The 16,477-nt window shown below is 37.9% G+C and overlaps 1 protein-coding gene across 3 annotated transcripts in view; it reads left to right on the plus strand.

Moving 5' to 3' along the window:
• Positions 1-16,477, plus strand: part of LOC106872716 (uncharacterized) — a 139,853-nt gene that overhangs the window by 110,225 nt on the left and 13,151 nt on the right. For all 3 annotated transcript variants that reach the window (XM_014919794.3, XM_089363743.1, XM_089363751.1), the window contains exons 8-9: positions 4,059-4,196; positions 6,089-6,811. In XM_014919794.3, coding sequence (XP_014775280.1) covers positions 4,059-4,196; positions 6,089-6,811 — 861 coding nt within the window. The remainder of the gene's footprint in view (positions 1-4,058; positions 4,197-6,088; positions 6,812-16,477) is intronic.

Consider the following 16,477-nt stretch of genomic DNA (forward strand, 5'->3'; position numbering starts at 1 on the left):
CACACACACACAGCAGTCCTTTAAGAGTTGCAGTGTGTGTGTGTGTGTGTGTGTGTGTGTGTGTGTGTGTGTGTGTGTGTATGAATCTAAATTCCAATTCTTCAAGATTCTTGTCAACAGTACAGCTGGCAATTAAAAATTGATATTGTAATTAAAGAGTGTAGTAATTATAATGGAAAGAGAAATGTAGTTGTTGTGATTGTGGGATTTGTGGTGGGAAGAAGGTCTCCAACTTTATTTTACATTTAAACTTTCTTCAGAGACAAAATATCTACAAGAAAACCAAATTTGCATCTGAAATTTATAAATTTCCTCACCAGATTTTGGGACTTGTCCAAAAAAACAAGTTGGAAAGTGTGTGTGTATGTATGTTGAGTAGGAAGACATCTTCAATATAATACATGGCATATTCAATATTTCTGGCTGAATATTCCTCAGCAAATTCTCTGATATTTACAAAGAGAATTGGACAAGGTGGTGCAAAATCACGTTTTTAAGGCATCTGAATTTTACAGTGTTCAACTAAATTATTCAGAGACGTGAATCTATGTATATTATTATTATTATTATTATTATTATTATTATTATTATTATTATTATTATTATATCCATAACCTATGTTGCTTTGTGTAGTACTCAATTATTTTTTGGCTGTTAGCCTTGTACTATTATATAGATATGTTTGCACTGAAACATGCTTGTTTTACTTTTTAATAAGTAGCTTTCAGTAACCATCATCTGGCAGTTTGCAAAAGAGAGGTAAGCAAATGATGATGAATTATTAATCAACAATCAAACTGGTTGGTTCCAAAAAGATCCCTCGTGGGTCTAATTTCACAGCCAGTTTAAATGCATAAGGGATGTGGGAAGGGGTTTTTTAATCCACTCTCTCCCACCTCTGGGACAAAGACATTTTTGACTCCCTATGAAAGGTGAGAGGAATTCTTATGACCCTTCACATTTGCAACTGGTGATGGTGAGCAACTGTTCCCCACTCCTCTCTTGCTATGCATGCCTCAGAATATGTTTATTTGTAATAAATATACTTGGATGGCCACACTTGGGTTTTTTCCTTCATTTCTTTCATTCAAGTCATTGATCTTCTATAACTGGTTGAGACGTAATTACAAATAACTGAACCTAAAAGCCTACAATGTTTGAACATGAACATTGGACTTGCTAGTAATAGCAGCTAAATCTCCCTGAAATTTCAAAGAGCCTGCTTATAAAAAGAGAGGTCGGGGACCTGTCACATTGAGAAATGTAACTGTAGATACACTAATTCGAATAAAACCTGAAACTGTGTGGTTGGGAAGCCAGCTTCTTTCCACGCAATCATGCCTGCATCATTTCATCAGACACAATAACATTTTTTTTCTTCTCTTGTCAACAGCTTTGGTGACAACATGAAAGGGAACTTCAACACGCTTGCCAGACCTGCTAGAAATAACAGCTAAATCTTCCTCAAATCACACCCCACAATCTTAAATAAAAAAGCCTTGTGAGTGGATTTGGTAGACAGAAACTGAAAAGAAGCTGGTCGTATATATATATATATATATATATATATATATATATATATATATATATATATGTGGGTGTGTGTATGTTTGTGTGTCTGTGTTTGCCCTCCCAACATCGCTTGACAACCGATGCTGGTGTGTTTACGCCCCCGTAACTTAGCGGTTCAGCAAAAGAGACCGACAGAATAAGTACTAGGCTTACAAAGAATAAGTCCCAGGGTCGATTTGCTCGACTAAAGGCGGTGCTCCAGCATGGCCACAGTCAAATGACTGAAACAAGTAAAAGAGTAAAGAGTATACAGCAAATGACTGTGGATGTCCAGTAGAATAAAATAGGAGCCAAAGGGTTCCCTTCAAAGTGGTGCCCCAGCATGGCCACAGTCCAATGACTGAAAGAAGTAAAACCATAAAAGATATTTGCTCTTTTAATGTAATAAAACTTTTAAGACCTTCGTGGCTCATAACTCATCTAGCATCATATCCATTGTGACTCAGATCAGCTGAAAAGGAGTTTGCTCAAATTAGGGTTTCAATATTAATTATTTTTGCTTTTTGTTTTACTGTTGTTTGTTGTATCCTATGTTTATTGGGAACTATATATTATCAGATGTGTCCTTATATTTAAGATAGTGTTAATAGGCGTAGGAGAGGTTGTGTGGTAAGTAGCTTGCTTACGAACCGCATGGTTCAGGGTTCAGTCCCACTGCGTAGCACCTTGGGCAAGTGTCTTTTACTATAGCTTCGGGTCAAACAAAGCTTTGTGAGTGGATTTGGTAGACGGAAATTAAAAGAAGCCCTTAGTATGTATATATATATATATACATACGTATATGTGTGTATATGTTTGTGTGTCTGTGTTTGCCCCCCCCCCCCCCCCCCAACATCGCTTGACAACCAATGCTGGTGTGTTTATGTCCCTGTAACTTAGCGGTTCGGCAAAAGAGACCAATAGAATAAGTACTCGGCTTATAAAGAATAAGTCCAGGGGTCGATTTGCTTGACTAAAGGCAGTGCTCCAGCATGGCCACAGTCAGATGTCTGAAACAAGTAAAAGAGGTGATTTGTGGGAGATTTGGCTGCTGTTTCTGGCCCTGTGTTGGTACCTGAAGCTGAGTCGGATCTGCACTGTATCATGGATACACATAGCAGAACACCTAAAATTTCCTGCTCTTGGAGAGCTTGCAAAAGTTATGGACTCAGGCCCTTTCCTTCAGATCTAGTTAAGAAAATAAGAAGCTGGTCTACTGTAATACTCTTTAGCACCATGTTGCGTTGTGAGCTGGATCAATTGGGAAAAGGTGGGAAAATCCTTGAGCTAAGTCTTTTTAGTTATCTCCCTTTATTTTCTCGGCTCAAATTCTGCAGCCATTGATTTTACAGCTCATCCTTCCATATCATAATATCAACTATTGCAGGTGTTACATTCTAAAATCACCCCGCGATAGGTGAAACTTCGTGAAGTAGAAATAGTACTGAACTGTATATTTTTTTCCATTATTTTAATTTTATTATAAATGCAAATCAACTCCACGGACGAATCGATGAAAACTTAAATAATAAACCACGATATGGTGAGGGATTACTTTACATGACATAAATGCTGTCAAGTATTTAGGTTCAGTTTGTCCCCCACAAACCCCAAAATATGTGGCCCTATATTTGTGTTAATCATTATTTCACCATCAGGAATATGAAAAATATATCAATTTTCAAATATCTTTCATTTTTTTTGCTTTATCATTGAAATTTACACAAAGCAATTTTGTTATTGTGATAATGATATCTCGTTATCATTAATGATATACTATTATCATTAATGATAAATTAGAAACCGTTTTCTTTCCCTTTTTTTCTATTCCCCCTGCTCTCTCTCTATCTCTCTTTCTCTCTCTCAGAACACTTTGAAATTCATCATTTTCTGCATTCCTCTGTATGTGTGTGTGATCTAAATTTCATTCTGTATTCATATCTCTATTTTTCTATCATATTTGTTCTCATTTGCTTTCTCTCACTACCACTTTTTTTCTTTCTTTCAATCTCTCTCCCCAAACAAATGTAATTTTTACTGTGTGTATAAAAGAGAAAATAAGAAGAGGGGAAAATGTGATTTTTTTTTTGTAATATGTTTGATTTAATCTACTAAGTTTTTATTTATTTTTATATATACATACATATACATATATATACATATACACACACACATATATATAGAGAGAGAGAGCACAACACATTTTTCTGTTGCTCTCATAGTGAATTATTTAATATGAAATCTCCAGAGGGTTTGCAGGAGTAAAATTTTGTTTAGGAAAATTTTTTATTTCCATATATTTTTTTCAATATATTTTATTCTATCTTCTGTTTCATTTGTTACTCTTTATTTCATTGCATATTAATCTTTTTTCTCCCTCATTTCTTGTTCGAAAGAAAACAGTCTTGAACAAGTATATTATTAGCATAGTATATTTCAATGATTTTTTTTTCAATTGTAATGATTCCCATTTTAATTATTAACACTTTCTTTTATGTTATTCCCAGGTAAGAAATCAAATGACAGCTCACCACGAGGTGGCGGAGGTTTTCCTCCAAACAAAATTGGAGGTATGGCTGGCGAGTTATTCCCTGGAGGAATACCAAAATTACAAAACAAAGGTCAAAAACAGAGAATACCAGCAGGTAAGGTTTTATCAACTTAAAGAACTAGTCATGTTAACAATATATCAGAATGTACGCTTGCATCTACAGCACAATCATCATCATTGTCATCATTTAACATCCATTTGCCATGCTGGCACCAGTTGACCAGTTTGACAGGAGTTGGCAAGGCCAGGGGCCGCATCAGGTTTCATAGTCTGTTTGGGCTTGGTTTCTACAACTGGATGTCCTTCCTAGCACCAACCATTTTACAGAGTGGACAGGGCATTTTTTGTGGCACCATCACCAGTGCTTTTTACATGGCACCATCGGCCGTGCTTTTTACATGGCACCATCACCAGTGCTTTTATGTGACACCAATATATCACAGGTATGGCTGTGTAGTTGAGAAGCTAACTTTGCAAGAACATGGTTTTCAGTTGAGTCTTCATTGCATGACATCTTGGCCAAGTGTCTTCGATTATAGCTTTAAAATGACTAATGGTTCTCATTAACCAAATTGACCGTAGCACTTAAGTCTGACACTTATCTATTGATCTCTTGCTAAACCAGTACCATGTCAAATGGCAGTGGGGGACAAACACAGATACACAGGAGTGGGGGGATGTTTACACACACACACACGTGGATTATGATGGGTTTCCACACAGTTTCCATCTACCAGATTGATTTATGAAGCATTGATCAGCCCAAGGACTGAACCTGAAACCATGTGGTTGTGGTTGAAAAGTGAGCTTCTTAAGCATACGGCCATGCCTGTCAATATACTTAGATACTATTTCTAAGACAGAAATAGTATTTATTTCTGTCTTGTAAGATATCATTAGTCATTTGACTTCAACCTTTGAAGTTTGAGTATATTCCAGTCCTGACACGGAAACATAACTTTTGTGGTGCAATTTTGAGGTTGATGTGGATTCACCGAAAGAGACTCTTGTTTGACCCTGCATCACTTATTCACTAACCTCAGACATAGCTGGGACAGCATTATCTGATATGTCCTTCCATTTTTATGGTGGTAGATCTGATTTGGAGGAGATTTGGGCAACCGACACTGTGGAGCCTCTCTCTCTCCCATTAGCTCAACCATAGGAGGTTGCTGGAAATAGTAGAAGGTAGCTTGTGGTAAGACGTGACAATCTAAGTATTTATAAAAAGAAAAGTAAAAAAGACAATGTGAGTTGGCAACCATTGTATCTGTGCCAGAATCAACTCATTAGCTTTGAGATTATTCTGTCAAATGTAATGCTTATTTATGCACATTGCTTTGAATTAATCATCTTGTAGCTATGAAAATTTGATGACGTGATTGCTTAGCTTTAGAATGGCATTGTCAGGTAGATGCGAGGGATTGGATCTGGGTAGTTTGAGTATGTGTGTGTGTGTGTGTATAATAATAATAATGAAATTATTGTATATAGTGCTCAGGTGCACTACAACACATCAAAGGTGAATGTACAGTACATAGAATCATGTACAAAAGTCAGGAAGGTACTATGTACTGTACAGGCACCTTCGATGCGTTGTAGTGCACCAGAGCACTATATACAATACACACACACACACACACACATCAGGTTTCTTTCAGTTTCTGTCAAATCTTCTCCCAAGGCTTTTTGTCAACTTGGGGCTATTATAGAAAACTTAACCGCCCCGCCTCCCTTGAAATTGCTGGCCTTGTGCCAAAATTTGAAATTATTATTGATTTGGGGTTTGGTTCATAAATTAACATGAAATTTTGGTGGAAGGTTTTAATTTCAATAACTTCAAAACTATAAGTTTTAATCGTAGAACCAGGGTCAGTATCAGGTGAGCTGGTATCAAAAGGGCTGAAAACCTGTAATATTTTCTTCTTCAGTTTCAGAAAAATTATTATGTCATGATTTTGAAATTTTCCTTTCTTTCTGTATCAGGTAATTCATCTCCAAAACCGGTGCGCTTACCAAATGGACCTACCAATCAGACTGATTTCAGATCCCAACTCAATAAAAATGTATCAAACGGTGGCTCAGTAATCAATGATAACAAGACTTTGCCACAACGGAACGTACCTCCAACTCGTAAATTTCAGCCTCCAACTCCTCATCCTGTAAACACTAGCAATGACATCAACAGCAACATCACCAACAATAACCACTCTGTTAATGTTAATACAACCCCCAGCCCATCGCAACACACTGCTGGTGGCATTGCAATGAACGTTGGTGGAGGGCGTCGGATGCCAGGAGCACATCCACCTCCACCTCCCCCACCACCTCCAGGTCGTCCTCCCTCTCTGCCCAACAACCGAACACCAAATAAAAACCGGCCATCCAGCATGATTGGAAGGCCTTTACCTCCACCTCCAACATTATCTTCTTCCTCCTCGTCCTCCTCTTCAAGCTCTTCCTTAAACCGAGCCCAGCCTCCACCACCACCACCACCACCCACACGAGGTCCACCACTCCCTCCTGAAAGGGTAGCCAGTAGCAGTGGGACACTACCAAGGTCAAAACCTCCAGTTCAGAGGCCTCCTCCTCCACCTCCTACAAGACCACCTGCAGGCCCTTCCCGGTTAATGACCCAAAATCAAGAAGGCCCAAGTCCTCCACAGCGAACATCAAGTAATCTTAGTTCGAGCAGCAACATGAGCATGGGTAAGTTTGCTTTTAACCTTAACCCTTTCGTTACTGCATTTATTTTGAGATGCTCTGTGTTTCTTTCAATTATTTTAAATATAACAAAGAATTTAGTAAAATAACTTAGTTATCATTAAGCTAGTGTTAGGAGTATAAATCGTGACTAAGGTTTGGTGGAAGATTTTAATTCAAAACTTATGGAAATAAGACATTTGTACTACAGAGCCAAAGCCGGTTTCAGCCGAGTTGGTAACGACAGGGTTAATCCTTCTTGTTCTTACCTTGTAATCTTTTGTTGATGAATTTATTAGTTTTCGCTTTTATGGAGTTCAACTTCTTTCACTTTGTTTCAGAGACAGTCTTACTTTATCATTTGCTTTTGATGCTTTGTAATCTGGGGTTTCTTGAAAAATAATGTTGAGAAGAATTATTTATTTTATAATTTTTGGTTATTGTTTTTAAAGAAAATATCTTGTGGGAGAGTCAAAGAACCCCCCCCCCCCCAAAAAAAACCTTGCAAGTCTGCTTGTCATTTTGAAATATTTCAAAATACTTTGCAGTTGAATGTCAGTCAGCTCTGTTAAGAGTCCAAAACAACATCAAAAGCTTAAATCTCATATCCACTGGTTATTTTAGATATGAATTTCTTGAAAAAAAATAATTTTCTGGTTAAAAACTGTTTGTGCGGATTTTCATTTTTTTTTTTTTTTTTTTTTTTTTTTTTTTTTGCATTAAATAGCATTTCATCAGCAATTCATCATCGTATTCCATACTCCTTGCTGGCATGGGTTGGATAGTTTGACAGGATGTAACTTGCCTGAGGGTTGCATTGACCTCCAATGTCTGCTTTGGCAAGGTTTACTATGGCTTGATACCCTTCCTAAAGCCAACCACTTTACAGAATTTACTGGGTGCTTTTTTCATGGTTTATATATGTATGATTACATGTGAAAATTTTTTCACCTGAGGCTTATTTTGTATATAACACACTTATTCGTCAATTCACTGATAACTCTTATGAAGACAGAAATAACAAGATTAGAAACCAGAACTAGTAGAATTGATGATAGTTGAGAACATAAACAGAGATGATGTAGAATAAAATCAAAAATAGTGACACACAGTTTTCATTTCATATCATCATCATCGTTTAACGTCCGCTTTCCATGCTAGCATGGGTTGGACGATTTGGTTGAGGACTGCTGAACCAGATGGCTGCACCAGGCTCCAATCTGATCTGGCAGAGTTTCTACAGCTGGATGCCCTTCCTAACGCCAACCACTCCAAGAGTGTAGTGGGTGCTTTTACGTGCCACCAGCACAAGGGCCGTATATTATTTGGTAAAGATACAAATAATAAACTTATTGCGTACAATGCTCAGGTGCATTACATTGCATCTAGGTCATCCCATAAGGTGCCCCTATAGGGGTTTTGGTTGCACATACTATAGGGGTCACTGGACATTGCTCCGTGTGGTCCCACAGTTTCCATCTAACTAGGAATATTAGGGTTTCATCCATTGTCTTATATTCAAGATCCTCTGCATGACATCGTGCTTGTTCAAAGCCAGGAATCTGATCTGTTAGGCCCTGCCGATAACTAAATCCACACCCTGCTGCTGACATTTCGATTTATTGTTGTTAAGGTTTTACCTGTCTCCTACCCTTCGACCTGTCTGGCTTTGTAAGACCTGCCTGAAGATTTCTCTCCCTGCAGCATAGCTCTCCGGGGTCAATGGAGCACACAGGCACTTCACTGTGACAAGGTACTTGTTGAATTGGCCATTGACTACACAGTGGTTCTCCCACCCTTTGATGGGTCTTATTTTTCATCCCGCAGGGTGTCCAACAATCACCCTTCTCACCAAGCAAGCTTGATGAGGTTGCCAGTTTAGTCGTCAATGACCCGAGCATGCGACAAGTTGTACTGGGTTACATGTTACCAGTAGCGCTCAAGAGTGACCTGACATTCAAGGTGCACTACAATTCATCAGAAAAAGTAGCTTAAAATGCATGGACAGTAGATGGAATAATGCACAGAAAGTGAACGATGAATGAGTTGTTTAAAAAAAGAAGTGGGGTGCATCAGGTGTACTGTTGGCAAATTTCAGGAGGTATGGAAGTTTTGAAGGATGTAGCATCTTGACAGCTAACAACTGATGCAGGTAGTTTATTTCATGCTTCAGCAATTCTGAGCATGAAAAAATGTTTCTGAAAGTCATGGGTGCTGTGTTGTTTTTTTTTATTTTGTCCATGAGTGTTAGACCTATGGAATTGAAAAAAGGTGGCTGAGTTGTTGTTGTTGGAAAGACTGTGGGATACTGTGTTAATACAATAAAAGAAAACTAAATAAAGGAAATGTAAACTCTTCATGCAGCAGTAAAGAGTAACCTGCTTAAGAGAGCAGTGACTCTGACTCTAAATAAAAACTGGTCCATGACTGGGCAATCTTTACACCTAACAAGCAACCTTTCTGCTGCCAGTGGAACAATAAAATACCATGCAGTAAAATAGTTGACAAAAAGAAGGGTATTCAGCTGTAGAAAACCTTGTCAGTAATACATGACACACCACCAATGTCAACTTTGCCTTTCATCCTTTCGGGGTCAATAGATTAAGCACCACTCAAGCACTGGGGTCAATTTAATCATTTGGGCCCTGTGCCTAGAGTAAAAAAAAAAATACATGATACAAAACAATAAAGATTGGTGGCAGTTTTCTCTACTGCTGTGTGTATCACATGATGACTGGTCATCACAAACAGTGAGATATTGTCATCCAACCCATCCCAGTATGGGAAAAAATAACTATAAGATAATGATATGGTGAACTACTAGATACTTCGATGAAATTTCTAAATGATGAGCTCATCATTTAGAATTTTTGTTGCAATGCAAATGACCAGAGTGACTATGACTATTTGGTTGTGCTATATGCAGTCTTACAATTTATCGTCAGCCCTTAGTTTAATTCCAAGAGTCAACCCGCACATACACATCAATAATCTGCCTTCCACCCACTCCCCAGTGACTTCTAGAAAATACACGATTTTCTCTCTTTTCCCTCCTTTTTTCTTCTTTCTTTTTCCTTTTACTATTTACTATCTCTACTCAGATCACCTGTTCTGCATTTCATATCCAATCTGATTATCGGAATATGAAATTCAAATAACTAGGTATGAGATGCCAGCTGTCACAGCCATAAATAACTCTTGCTTTTTGGCATTGAGTAGTTTTCAACTTCTCACCTATGTACACTATGTATGGATATGTATATATGTGTGTGTGCATGCATGTATACACACGCTCATTATATACTCTATTGAAACTCAATTTACAAAATTTTAAATAATATATTTATTCTTTTTTTTTTTATCTTATAAAAACGAATTTCTGTTTCTTTATTGGAGAATTTTGTTTCCAAATTTCACTATTATTATTATTATTATTATTATTATTATTATTAAGCCGGCAAGTTGGCAGAATCATTAGCATGTTGAGCGAAATGCTTAGTGGTACTTCGTCTTGCTACGTTCTGATTTTAAATTCCACCGAGGTTGATTTTGCCTTTCATCCTTTTGGGGTTGATAAAATAAATACCAGTCAAGCACTGGGTTGATGTGATCGATTGTCCCCCTCCCCACAAAAATCCAGTCCTTGTGCCTATAGTAGAAAGGATTATTATTATCATCATCATTTAGGTGGCAAGCTGGCAGAATCATTAGCACGCTGGACGAAATGCTTAGTGGTATTTTGCCCATCACTACGCTCTGAGTTCAAATTCTGCCGATGTCAACTTTGCCTTTCATCCTTTCAGGGTCAATAAATTAAGTACCAGTGAAACACTGCAGTTGATATAATTGACTAGTCTACTTCCACCAAATTTCAGGCCTTATGCCTATAGTAGAAAGGATTACTATTATTATTATTATTATTATTATTAAAGTGCAGGATAAAATGTCGAAAATCAATTTTTATCAACCAACATTTTTTCTGCTTACACTACAAGTATGTTATTTTCCAATCTCAGTAAATTTTAACATAAACCAAGTTATTTCCCTTGAAATGGGCAAAGCTTTCGATTCTGTTTTGTTTTGCCATCACCCAAGAGATCACTAACTAGATGGATTTAAAGCTTCATAACTGGTTGCTTACAACTCTGGTATACTTCTGTACTCAGTCAGTTTTCTCACTCCCTTCCATCTATAAAAGCCTCGTGTGTATGTGGCCGTAACTTTTCCTGAACATCTTCCAGGAACGGACATCTTTGACAAACAGTACAATAAATGGTTGATGATGTGATTTCATTCAACAGCACAAAATCCATTTACTAAACATCTCAGTGACAGTAAACTCGTGTCATAGTCTATTCTACTTGTGAGAAGAAGTACAATTTACCTCATTCTTTACAAACGCCAAATCTTTCTCTATATGACAATCTCCTTTAAAGACTACAGACTCCACCTAGCTAAGACCACACTACAAAGATTTAATTTCCTCCTCTTAGCCAGGTGTTACAGTAGCATTGAACAGCTAGCCCTCCTGCATTACAGTATTGATTACATACATAGGAGAGGACACCAACCAAACACACATACACACACACACACACACACACACTTAGATAAATTCAATGTTGTCTCTTTAATAAACAATGAGAATCATGAACAAATGAATTGCTAGAGAGAACCTAAAGGGGTCTGTGGCCCATGTGTTTTTGGTGATGCATTACACCCATAATCCAAACACTTTACTTTCAAGGCCTAAGTCCATCTTGCTCTGAGTATAAATACTGTTCGGTGGTTTAATTTGGGGACACCACTGCAGGAACAAAATGACTTGCAAGTGACATTTGTTCCAACCCTCTGTGATCTGAGTTCGGACTTTGTCAAAATCAACATTGCATTTCTCCCTTTCAGGGTCACCAAAAGAAAAAATATTAATCCAGGACTGTGGATTGACTCAGTTATTAGAGGATCAGGCAAGATGCTTTGCCCTATCACTTCCAGTCCTTTCTGTTTTGACAGCAGCACTTGCTACAACATTGGTGCGAGGCTGTGTCAGTCCAAGTTGGTGGCCTTTCCCTTGTATAGACATCAGTGGCATAGACAGGAAGGATTTGAGAACATGCATGGTCAACATTCTGCACTCACATGAGTTAGAGAGACAGTCCTCTAGCTCTGCACATTTGAAGACAAATGGAATGGAAACTTTGTTGCTTGAAAAAACAGATATGGGTTAGTAGCAGGAAGACTGTAAAACAATGCCTCAACTATATGTATTCATCTAACCCATGCTAACACAGAAAAACAAAGGATTATATATGTATATATATAGTCATGGGTATGGTTGTGTGGTTAAGGTTATTTCCTGACCATATGGTTCCTGGTTCAATGCCACTGTGTGACACCTCAGGCAAGTGTCTTTTTCTGTAGCCCCAGGTTGACCAAAGCCTTGTGGGTGGTTTTTCTAGATGGAAACTGAAAGAAGCTCATTATATGTGTTTATGTGTATCATTTGGTGTCTCTTTGTCTTGACATTGTGGGATAGCTGTAAATGAGTGCGACTGTTATACAGCAGCGTCCTCCATTTCCAATCTTTCATGAAAGTATGTCTGGCCACAGGGAATTATTGCCTTACTCAGTAACCGGTGGGGACTGGTGACAGGAAGGGCATCTAGCTGTAGAAAATCTGCATCAAAGCTCTCATCAAAACATCCAACCCATTCCAGCATGGAAAACAGACATTAAATGATGATGATGATGGTTGATATATATATATGTATATATATATCAAACTAAATGAATAAAACTGGGCTTAGTTATGACCTTGTTACATTTTCTCTTAGGCATCACACATTTATTAAATACCACACATTTTCTGTATTCAACCATAAGGCCTTTTATTTACTTATCCATTATGTATTTATTCAATATATCTTTTATTTACTACAACTTGTTTACTGTAACAAGCTATAGTTTTTGCTTACATCGCTGTTGACTGTTTATATATATCACATCCAGTTTTATTTTCTTAAACTGTTCATTTACTGTGACCTGCTTATTCTTTATATGTAACTATGATCCATTTTAATTATTTCAATATGTTTCATTTGCTTAATTATGACCTGTTTTACTTACATGCATCTGACCTGTTTTCTTCTATTTCCTCTTGAATATATCCTCTTGCATAGGTCAGACGTTGAGATAGATTTTCTACTGCCAGCAACTCTTTCTGCTGCCAATACTCACCTGTTTCCAAAATCAGATAATATTTCCCCCATGGCCAGACATGTTTTCACAGAAAACCAGTGTTGAATGACAATGCTTATATGATGATGTACACTTACGACTATCATGCACTATCAAGACAAAGAGAAAATAAGCACACTTGAGCACACACACACACACACACATACAATGAGCTTCTTTCAGTTTCTGTTGACCAAATCCTCCCACAAGTCTTTGGTCGGCCCAGGGCTATACTAGAAGACATTTTTTCAAGGTGTCAGTAGGACTGAACCCAAAGGAGTATGGCTGGGAAGCCAACTTCCTAACTACACAGCCATGCCTGCACCAACTCCTCCTAAGAATTTGGAGCAAATAATTCATGTTACACCAGCAGGATATATTTGTCAATAATTACCATCTTGCTAAATCACTGTCATGGGACATATCAAATGTACAGTCCTCTTTCCAAGACTCGATTTTACTGAAACTAATCTATGCTTATGGCAGAAAGCTGACAGAACCATTAGCATGCCAGGCAGAATGCTTAGCAGTATTTTGTCGGTCTTAACATTCTGAGTTCAAATTTCACCAAGGTTGACTTTGCCTTTCATCATTTTGTGGTTGATTAAAAAAAAAGTACCAGTTGAGCGCTGGGGTTGATGTAATTGATTTAACGACTCCTGGATATGAGTATAAAGGTGCGACAAAAAATTGCATCCTTCTGCCAAGCCATGTTGAGCCAGTAGGCTCATCAAACCAATACGATCTCATGTTCAAATTCACAGCCTAGACATCAGACCATGGTTGGTGGAGAGAGCATGCTGAGGCCCTCATTCTGCAGTGAACTGAATACGGGCATTCCAATCCAGTCCAATCCTAATCCGAATCTGTGCTTACATAATAAATGTAGCTACATTATCTCACTGAAGTCAGCATTTGTTTCTGTTGCTTCAACTTTCTTTATTTACTGTATCTTCACAGTGTTAGAGTTGTCTAAACTTAAAAAACCTTTTAGTTGCAATCCCTGTCCCATTCACTTACATAATTCTCTTTTTAATCCCACATTACCCTTAATCTCTCACTTGATTTCTAAAGATTTGGAGCAGGCCTATGAAACAGCATCTACACATTTGCTTAAACCACTAGAAACAACAGCTAAATCTCTCTCAAGCAACTCCTTGATGAAACATGCAAGGATGCATTGGACGATGTAATCCTAAATAGATTATACCTAAAAATAAAATGAAGGATGGCTTGGTCTAGACTGGAATCATCATCATTTCATCATCGTTTAATGTCTGTCTTCCATGCTAGCATGGGTGGGATGGTTTCACAAGAGCCTGCAGGCAGAAGCCTGCCCCAGACTTCTGTGGCCGTTTTGGCAGGATTTTTACAGCTGGATGCCCTTCCTAACAGCAACCACTCAGCAGAATAGAATGCTTAAAATATTAAGTCTGTTCATTCAGTGTTGATCTTTAAGGTGATTGTTTTGTAGGTAGACTTTATTATTATGGTTGTGTAGTTAAGAAGCTCACTTCTCAACCATGTGGTCTCAAGTTCTGTCCCACTGTGTAGCCCCTTGGGAAAGGGTCTTCAATGTTGCCTCCAGACTGACTACAGCTTTGTGATTGGAATTGAATGTGCAGAAAATGAAAGAAGACTCTGTGTGTGTGTGTGTGTGTACTTTTATCTTGACATCATGTGATGGTTGTAAACAAGCATCACTGTCATACAAGCAATGTTATCCATTTGCAGTCTTCCATGAAAAACATGGAGGACTACAAATGAAATATTACCTTGCTTGGAAACAGGTAAGAGTTGGTGACAGAAAGGGCACCCAACTGTAAAAACCTGCCTCAACAAATTCAGTCTGACGCATGCTAGCTTAGAGAAGTGGACATTAAATTATATTTGTATGTCCCACCAATCACTTGTCTTGTTTTATTGACAATCATCATGAGGTCAAGCTTATTTGGATTCCTTTGACTCTGGTCGTTCACCCATCACATGAAATAGTTCTTCTATGACTGAGCAGTGCTTATCTTTGCTGAGTGACCAATGCTATTTCTACTATGTTATCTACCCATCAACAAACAAAACTAATCTCAAGAACAAGCTGCTGTTTATTCTGATAGTTTGCATCAGCATGAAATAAAAAGAGCAAAATTGCATGTTTGAGAGACAAAATGATAGTTAGGCTTCATGTGTTACCCTTTGTTAGAGATGGGGAATAAAGAAAATATTTGTATGTTCATTTTCAAAAAAACATTCCACCAGAGATTTTCGTGGTCTTCTACAAACATGTGATCTGCTGCAATATCCGTAGTCCATGGTACTGTAACATACAATCTGCTACTAAGACCTTACTTGACTTGGATTATTAAGGCAAATCAACAAAAACTCTGACCTGATCTAATAAAAGGGTGATCAGCAAATGCTAAAATTTTAATCCCTCTAAAGTTCAAACCAATATCACTAGACTTAGCACATTTTACTCTCTCTAATGCTATTGAAAGATTTTGGTAGACGTATCACATTAACAGAAGAAACTACTGTGGTATTTTTACTGCAAACAATCTTCTGAATCCTCCTAAAGGAACCTAACCTAATCTTTCAACATCACAAAGATACAATCACTTCACACGTCTCGCTTTCTCGACACATCTTTTCTCTTTTACTTGTTTCAGTCATTTGACTGAGGCCATGCTGGGGTACTGCCTGGATGAATTTGTAGTCAAATGAATCACTCCCAGTACTTATCTTTTTTTGAAGCCTGTTATTCAACTAAGTCACGGGGTTGTAAATGCACCAACACTGGTTGTCCAGTAGTGGTGGGAAACAAACACAGACACAAAGACGCACACACACACACACACACACACACACACACACACACACACAACAGGCTATAGTAAAAGACACTTGCCCAAAGTGCCATGCAGTGGAACTGAACCTGGAACCATATGGTTGAGAAGCAAACTTTTTACCACACAGCCACCAGTTCTGATCATTTACTAACCAAAGCTTAAATGTCACCTACAATAGATTACTGCTAACTTACTGGGGACATAGATCATATAGATCATTCAACTGATTTACTCATTAATATGGTATAACACTGGCTCTGTTTTGGTTGGGGGCGGGGTTTTGTCTCTTCTATTACAGCTACAACAACCTCTGTTCTTCTGAACCAACTTGATGCATACCACCCCATTTCATCCAACTCAACCTGACACCTGTCTCTTCTCTTCCAATCATTCCTTTTGTGTCTTTGCGCCTAAATTCCATATAAACACTTTGTCCAATTTTTATTTGCCATAATTATAACCTTCGAGTACTCTCAATAACTCACATCTGTTGTGGTCATATTAGGTGTGTGTGTGTGTGTATGACAAAATGTAGAGCAAACTGTGTGTTGTCACATTTTTTATGAAAATGCAGTGTATTTTTAATTAC

This window comes from Octopus bimaculoides, chromosome 1 (assembly GCF_046866305.1).
Source record: "Octopus bimaculoides isolate indiv1 chromosome 1, ASM4686630v1, whole genome shotgun sequence".
In the NCBI taxonomy this organism is placed as follows: Eukaryota; Metazoa; Mollusca; class Cephalopoda; order Octopoda; family Octopodidae; genus Octopus; species Octopus bimaculoides.